The sequence below is a fragment of the Cucumis sativus genome, chromosome 3 (assembly GCF_000004075.3).
Source record: "Cucumis sativus cultivar 9930 chromosome 3, Cucumber_9930_V3, whole genome shotgun sequence".
NCBI classification, from domain to species: Eukaryota; Viridiplantae; Streptophyta; class Magnoliopsida; order Cucurbitales; family Cucurbitaceae; genus Cucumis; species Cucumis sativus.
In genome coordinates, this window is record NC_026657.2 from 22,656,302 (window position 1) to 22,664,251 (window position 7,950).

The window sequence follows — 7,950 nt, forward strand, 5'->3', positions numbered from 1 at the left end:
AAACTAATTTAAACAGGTAAACATTCAAATAAACATCTGAATCTTTGTTAGAAAGAATATAGTTTGAAGAAATCGTTAAATGATTATGTTATTAAAAAATTTACTTAATAATAGTTTGAACTTTTGAATTCACGAACTGGTGATGGTTAGAGGGGCGTAAGTGTAAAATAAGGTGTTAGAAAACAGTAAAGAAAAAGGGATATATTCGTAAATACAGGCAGCGTGGGTAGGGCCAAAGATGGAAAAAAAAATTTGGACCATTTCTCGATTTGTGCGTGTCATCCTTGCGCAGGGGCCATGCTAATCTTCTCTGTATCGTTCCAATTTTATCGGATGTCCCCGAAGGGACAATTGTCCACATGTGCGTAATCTTATTTAAACAAAGAAACACAACTAAAACTGATCGATGTGGGACAAAAGGCTGCTGGGAACGACAAGTGAATGACAATTCGACGGGTATTGATGAGACTGTAGCAGTTCGACACGTCGAAAATTAGATATTGGGAAAACGCGCTGACAGTTATCAATCATTCTCCTTATTTGTGTTATTATTAATTTAATATTTGTTTAATGTTTAGGTTTGTAAATCGTAACTGCGAAAAGTATAACCTTAAATTAATTCTATAAACTTCAATTTTAAATATTTCATAGTTTTATAAATTAACCTCAATTTCCTTTTTTAATTTTCAGTGAATCAATTTAAGTTTTCAATTAAAATTATTTTTAAAAATTGCCTATCCATTAATTCTAGTCTCTCCTTTCATTGATATGAATTGAATGGACCAATGATTCTAAATATAATTTTGATGAAAGTTCTAAGTATTTATATATACCCATTCAAAATTTTAATTACAATAGTTAATGATGGATTGATTAGTGAAAAGTATTATATATTTAACTCTTCTATTACCTATTTAATTTAGAATTAATATAATTTATTTGTAGTTATGATCAACTAAACTAATTCTTCCGTATTATGTAGTTATGGTTTGAATTTTATTCAAATAAAATTAATATAAAAATATATGTTTCAATAATATTTTTTCATTTTAGTTGGTTCGTGATGAGCTAGCAATGGAACTTTACTAACTAAATTATTTAATTAACCTTCACTCATTAAAGACAATCAAAACCATTATAAAATTGATAGTTGAAGTCTTATGCACAGTAAGATATAATGAATATAATATAGATGAATACTAGATTAAATGTCTACCTACGTGTTAAACTACATACTATTCAAAGCTACATATAAAATTTAAAACTTTTAACAATTAATGGACAATTTAATAATGCATATTTAATAGTTAAACTAACCAACTAATTAATTACAATGCTTTAGGATACACATTGAAACATGGTGATCAATTAAGACAAGTCCAACAGAATCTGGTAGTCCAAAGTCGTTCCTACCACAAATATAAGAAAATAGGATAGAGAAGACAAAATGACCATTTGTAGTCATCTGCTCCAATACATTAACAACTCATTGTTTGATTTGTTTGCAATAGAAAAAATAAACAAAGTTATTTGAGACACTTTAAAATTTAAATATGAAAAAGATGATGTAAGCTAAAGAATTATATTATATTTTGTAGCAATAATATATCATGGATAAACTTCTAACAAGTCTAAGTCACGGATAAACTTCTAATAAGTTATGAATGTAAATGTATATCATTGATAAAATAAACATTTTTTAAAATAACAAAATAAATTAAAATATTTACAAATTATAACAAAATTTTGGATTCTATAAATGATAGAAAGTGATATGACTGTCTATTAATGTTACAAATAGAAATATATCTAGGTCTATTATTAATTATTTATAGAATTTAAAAATTTTGTTATTGTCAAATTTGTTATTTTTTAACATTATTATTATAATATATTTCGTAAATATTTTGTTTTATCTAGTTTTCCATTTTTAAAATGGTTTATTCAAACATAAAATTCAAATGATTATATTTGTGAATTTCCCTACAACAAGAAGTCTCCAACCCCTTAACTCATGTTTGAAAACCTGAATTAAATTTCATGTTGACTCCATGATCACTCATGAAAAGTCATAAATCCATACACATTTGGCCTCATCAATCCTCTAATTTCTAAGATGAATTCTTGTGGCTCATAACAATTCAAGAAAAATGCAATCAATCTTTGCATTAGGCTTCTCCCAATCTCTCCAATTTCCCCATTCCCATTCCCATTTCCACTCCAACTCCAGAATTTCTGTGCAAAAGCCTCACTGCAGCAGCCATGGAAGCAAGAAGCCCAGAATAAGCCTCTCTCTTAGAACCACTTGGCCTTCCATCTCCATCTCCCTCTTCGCCTCTGGATTTCTCTTAGGCCCTCTTCTCGATGGACTCCATTCTCGCGTTAATCTCGTCGTTTATCGAACAGGATCCATCCACATCGGCCCTCTCCACACTAACATCTGGGTAACATTTTTTAATCTCCATTCTAGAACCCTAATACTTTCCGGACTTTTTTTTTCCCCTTTCCATAGGGCACTTGATGATTGAATCTGAATGAATGCTATTAGGTTCCTTTCTTGCTGGGATTGTTTTACTGTACAGTTGGTTTGATTCAACTCTACTTAGATGAGAAATTTTCGCTAAAACAATCACAGGGGAGCTTGGGGAAAACGGTAGCTTCCTTAATGTGAGTGTTATTTTTCATTGGATTTCTCTGGAGAAAGTGTTGCTTGTTTGATTCATATGTATGTATTGTTTGACCAGAGCATTGGGCTTGTTTATTGAATTGAGTGCTGAAATGTACAAAGCTGGAGTGGCTGATAATATTGAGGCCTATGCATTGTTTGCTGGGGCTGAGTTTATATGGGCATTGCTTGATAGTTCTTTGCTTGGATTCTCACTGGCTTGTGTTCTTGGCCTTGGTTGCCCTCTGGCTGAGATTCCCATTATGAAGTATGTGAACCTCATCCTTTTCAATTCATATACTAATAGATGATCATAAGTATTGGTTGGTTGTATTATTTTGGTTCTTGTACTCTCTCATGTGATGATTTGTAGGCAGAAGTTAGTTCCCTTATTTAGAAGTTTGGTTATTAGTGAGATGCAGAAGTTAGTTCTCCAATGCTCGTATACTAGTAGTTTATGATATGCATTGTATTGGTTTGTTTAAATTTTAAATCATAATTATAGATTTTCCTTATTGTACATTCTTATGTGATGATTTCTATGCAGAAGTTAGTTCTCTAATGTTAGAAGTTTAGTTGTTGATGAGACATAGGAATGAGTTTATACTTGGACATATATTTGAGTTTGGATTATAGAGTGGTTTATCTAATGTACCTTATTCACTTGGCCTAACCTCAAATACACAAGTTGGCAATTGATGAGATTTTAAATGATAATTTGAATGCCAAGAATTTAGGCTCTATTTCATAACTATTTATTTTTTACTTTTTGTTTTTTCAAAGATTTAAGTAAATAAATACTACGTCCACGAAGATTGAAACTTCATGGCACTTTTATAAAAAGAAGATTCAACCATTTGCAACTAACATGTTTAGGTACTGCGGATTTTACCATAGAAACCAATTATAGTTAACTCAAGTCAGTTTACAGAAAATCAGTGAGGTGTTCAACTGACAATTGATTCGGGAACCAAAATTTCCACTTCGATCCTGTTTTTTGCTAACACAACGCTACTCTACTCCTTGATGTAATGCTTGTGCAGGTTCTTCCATCTCTGGGAATATCCCAAAGCCAACATAGACATATTTGGTGAAGTAAGTGATGAAAATCAAAGACCAGAAAGTGATGGGAAAGTGCAAGAATTCTTTTCCAGATTTTTTTCTTAATCTTGCATTTGTGTAATACAGGGGATAATCAGCTGGACGGTCACTTGCTATTTTGTGTACACTCCATTCTTGATTAATCTATCAAGATGGCTCAAGTCCGTGGTGGATGCTGCTGCTGTAAATGAAGATGAATCTGGATAGCCAAATAGATGGGAAGGATGAAACTGGAAAGGTAACGCTTGCTTTTATATAACCTTTTTGATTTTTTACTTATAAACACTGCTATTTATAAATTTCTTTGTTTTGTATACTGTACCGTCTCTTTTGTAGTTTTCAATGCTTAGATTCAATTTTATAGAATAGGGTATAAAATGGAGCATACATAAGTAACAACGATATTAGAAACAAATAGGACATTTGAGATGAGAAGTGACTTATAGTGTTATAATAGTAGGAGATTACAATAATTTGCGTTTGGGATGTAGATTATTAGTATGTGATATTATAATCTATGTTCATGCTATTATAATGTGTTATTATAAATTGTGTTTGAGTGCATACTATTATGTCAGGAGTTTTTGACTACTTTTTTTCTTTACATATATATAAAATGTGCATTTTTCTTAAATTGATTTTATTAAATATTTTTAAGGGTTTTTTAATAATAATAAAAATGCAATTTATTTACTATAAGATAAAAAGATCACTAAAGGACAAAAACTCAGAGTATATGGTTTTGCTCCTTTTAGCATTTTTTTAATGATGATATTTATTTCATAAATTTAATTCCAATCTTGGTTTTTCACTATTTTTTTTTGTGCGCATATATATATATTTTTATAGTACATCAAATAAAAAACTTCTTACTTACGAGGAGGATTGGACGAAACATGGGAAGGGATTAAGGGATTAGAAAATAAAAGTTATCAAACATACTACAGCATTTCAATTTTAAAATCAAAAGAAGTATTGTAAGAAATTTGAAAGGAATTCTACATAAACTCAAAGGCAAAGCTAATAGTCAAAAACGTAATTTCATCCCATTTTGAAAAAGATCCAATTATTCGATGTAAACAACATGAAATAGCCAAGTCTTGTTGACGGAGATTGTCATGTGCTTCGATGACTATGATGTCACCCTTAAACATTGCAATAAAGCAAGATCCAATTGTGCTAGAAGCTTTAGCCACTTCTTATTTAGGGCCATATTATGAAAATCCTAGGATATTAGGGTTTCCATAATTCCTCAACTCCCCCTAAATCTCTCCATAATCCCCCATGACCTGTTTCTCACTCCCCCTCATTCAGTTGTAATCCTTCCCGAAGACCCCCTTAATCCCTTCCTATTTCCATCCAATCGTCCTCGGTTTCTTCCTCTTTCTTCATTTCTCTCTTCATTTTCCACTCTAAATCTCAGTTATCTTTTTCGTAATTTTCAGGTTTTTGAGTCAGTAGAAATCATTGGCCATTCTCACGACTTAGGGACATTTTTCTTTGGTATCGGTGAAGGGAGGAAATAACATCACTTAGGAAATAACTTGAAAATTTTCCAAAAATAGGCTAAAAATGGAGAGATATAAGAGCCCTTCATGTTCATCTCCTCTTCTACATACTATTTTTATTAATTTATTTAAATCTATGATAGTTGTTGGGTGTTGCCTATTAGAAAGTTGAAACTAGTTAGCATTCCATAGGATCTTTTGTAAATTGAAACTAGGTAGGATTGAATAGCATCAATTTATTTTCTAAAAGTGGAAGATATGGAGTTGTAGTTTGGACTATATGTGTTGAATCCTTTGATTGGTAGGCATTCCTCTTACTAGTAATTCTTTAGGCTTGTTGGATAGGCTTGGAATTGTTTCCACTAAAATTGATTGTACTTTTCTTTAATACCAGTTAGCCTATGATTTTATGGATGGGTAGCCTTTTGTCTGAATTGCCTCATCATCATGTGTCGTCAGTAGTCTTGCACTTCTTAGAAATTTCAATTTCAGTTTATCCTATAAATTGCTACGTTATTTTAGAGCTTCTTAAAGAGACGTCAGGCAGCCTTTTTAGTAGAAACTTTGTTACATGTTTTTAGTATTTGTTTGGGTGAGAAAGATTCTTTAAAGAAAAATGCAACTTTTATATATGTCTAGGAATCGTTCAAGGTGTTACAGTATATGTTTAGGAGTGCAAACAATTTATGTTTGGTAAGCTTCCTATGTATTTATGTTTTATCTCGTACACATCTTGCATATTCCAATCTTTCACTATGCGTATTGAAATTAAATTGCTACTCTTCCTAAGCCATTTGGAGTGTTTCTATGCATGTTTACTAAGTTTATTGTGTTCTTATGTTTTATCCCACACCTATCATACTTACACTATGGGTTTCAAAATAAAATTGCTATCATTCCTAAGCTATCTAGAATGATTATATGCATGTTTAATAAGTTTATTAGCCTCTTATGTTTTATCTCGCACATTTCAAACTTTCAATATGAGTTTCAAAATGAAACTACTACTCCTCCTAAGCCAGTTAGAGTGATTCTATGCATGTTTAGCAAGTTTGTTCAAACTTATATTTATATTTGTATGCATGTTTAGTGATTCTACACCTCCACTACTACAAATTTGGTCTTTTTGACGCATACAAATTTTGACTTCTTGATGGTAATGGCAAAGGACCATTAAGAATTTTTTCTTTTTGATACAATGTTTATCTTGACAGTCATGTACATTAAGAAAAGTTTCCTTATTTTGTTGAAGAAATATGAAAAAAAAATGTGAATTTTTTATTTCCTTGATGGGCAAAGTTTCATTAGTTTTGTTGAAGGTCCACAAACACCAAGAAAACTATTTTTCAATAGATAATAAGCATGAAAGATAATATATTAGTTGACTGACAATGTCCATCAAGTTAGATAGATTTTCTTGATGAACGAGGTCCATTAAGGAATGATTTTTCTTGATTTGCAATAGCCATAATCGAAAAAAAGTTAACATATTTGTTTTGGATTTCTTAATGGGTTTAGAATTTTCTTGATAGTTCTAGGGTTTCTTGATAGACAAGAAAAAAATTATGGGCAAGGTCCATCAAGAAGAATGATATTTTGATGACATTGTCCATCAAGAAAAAATTTATAATTTTGGCTAAGATAAGATCATGGGTAAGACCGATAAAAAAAATGATATTATTGATAGACATTACCCATCAAGAAAAAACTATTTTCTACGAAACACGAAATTTGGACTCTTAATAGATTCAAAAAATACGATATTCATCAATAATATTCTTAAAGTTTTATTATTTTTTTCCAATTATTACTTGTCCATACGTAAATAATACAATATTATTTTTTAAAGAGTTAACTGTTATAATTATAATTAGATTGAAATAAGTGATTTTATCAAAATTAAATTAGTTATTGTATTCAACTTTAATGAGTTGAATTGAAAGATTGTAATTTATGGTTTTTTAAATTTTTAGAAGTTGTAGAACATGAACTTAGCTTAACTAGCACCTGTATATATCAATTTGGATATCAATGTTATAACTGTTAGTACAATCTTCATTGAGAAGGAAATCAAGATCATGAAGATGCAAATTAGCACGAACTTAAGGTGGGTGTGAGAAAATAAAAGGAAATAGAAAAAAGAACAGATTTTTTATTACATGTTTTGACCATCAAGAAAACGATTTTCTTGATGGGCAAAAAATCAAAGTCTCATTTCTTGATGGTATTGACCATCAAGAAAGAGTTTTTGATGACATGTTTTGACCAAACTAGTTTTCTTGATGGTTGGACTTTCTTGATGTCTGCTACTTGATGGATAAAGACTATCAATGTAGACATTTTTTGACGTGTTTTGTATATAAAGAAGACCAAATTGGTAGAAATGCTTCCTTATATTGTATGCATGTTTTGTAAGTCTTTTATACAACTATATTTCATTTGTTCCTTTTTGGTTCATCTTGCTAATTCTGAAATCACCACCACCATGTTTAATTAAATAACTAGGATTAGGTTAATTAAGTTACCACAAAAGTAAAATTGTAATCGATTATTCATTGTCTTTTAATAGCAAACAATTGTTTTTGGGATTAATTTTAACTATATTATTAATCATTAACTTGATATGATTCTTAAATGATTTTCGTATTAATTATTATTATTAACGAGATTCAAAGA

At 30.3% G+C, this 7,950-nt stretch overlaps 1 protein-coding gene and 1 non-coding gene across 4 annotated transcripts; one reads left to right on the forward strand and one right to left on the reverse strand.

The window, feature by feature from the left end:
• Positions 1-246: 246 nt before the first annotated feature.
• Positions 247-349, reverse strand: LOC116403006. Its single transcript, XR_004215736.1, has one exon. It is a non-coding gene; the product is annotated as a U6 spliceosomal RNA (small nuclear RNA).
• Positions 350-2,007: 1,658 nt separating this feature from the next.
• Positions 2,008-7,729, forward strand: LOC101205226. 3 transcript variants are annotated; one of them, XM_031883215.1, is made up of 6 exons: positions 2,008-2,444; positions 2,549-2,667; positions 2,745-2,933; positions 3,709-3,760; positions 3,854-4,004; positions 7,322-7,729. In XM_031883215.1, exons 1-5 carry the CDS (start codon positions 2,151-2,153, stop codon positions 3,971-3,973), a joined length of 774 nt encoding a protein of 257 aa, XP_031739075.1. In that variant the 5' UTR covers positions 2,008-2,150; the 3' UTR covers positions 3,974-4,004; positions 7,322-7,729. The 3 variants fall into 3 exon arrangements, with proteins under 3 accessions (XP_031739075.1, XP_031739074.1, XP_004150901.1); XM_031883214.1 differs by lacking the exon at positions 7,322-7,729 and adding an exon at positions 5,914-6,564; XM_004150853.3 differs by lacking the exon at positions 7,322-7,729 and adding an exon at positions 5,212-5,708 and having other exon boundaries at positions 2,009-2,444.
• The last annotated feature ends 221 nt before the right edge of the window (positions 7,730-7,950 follow it).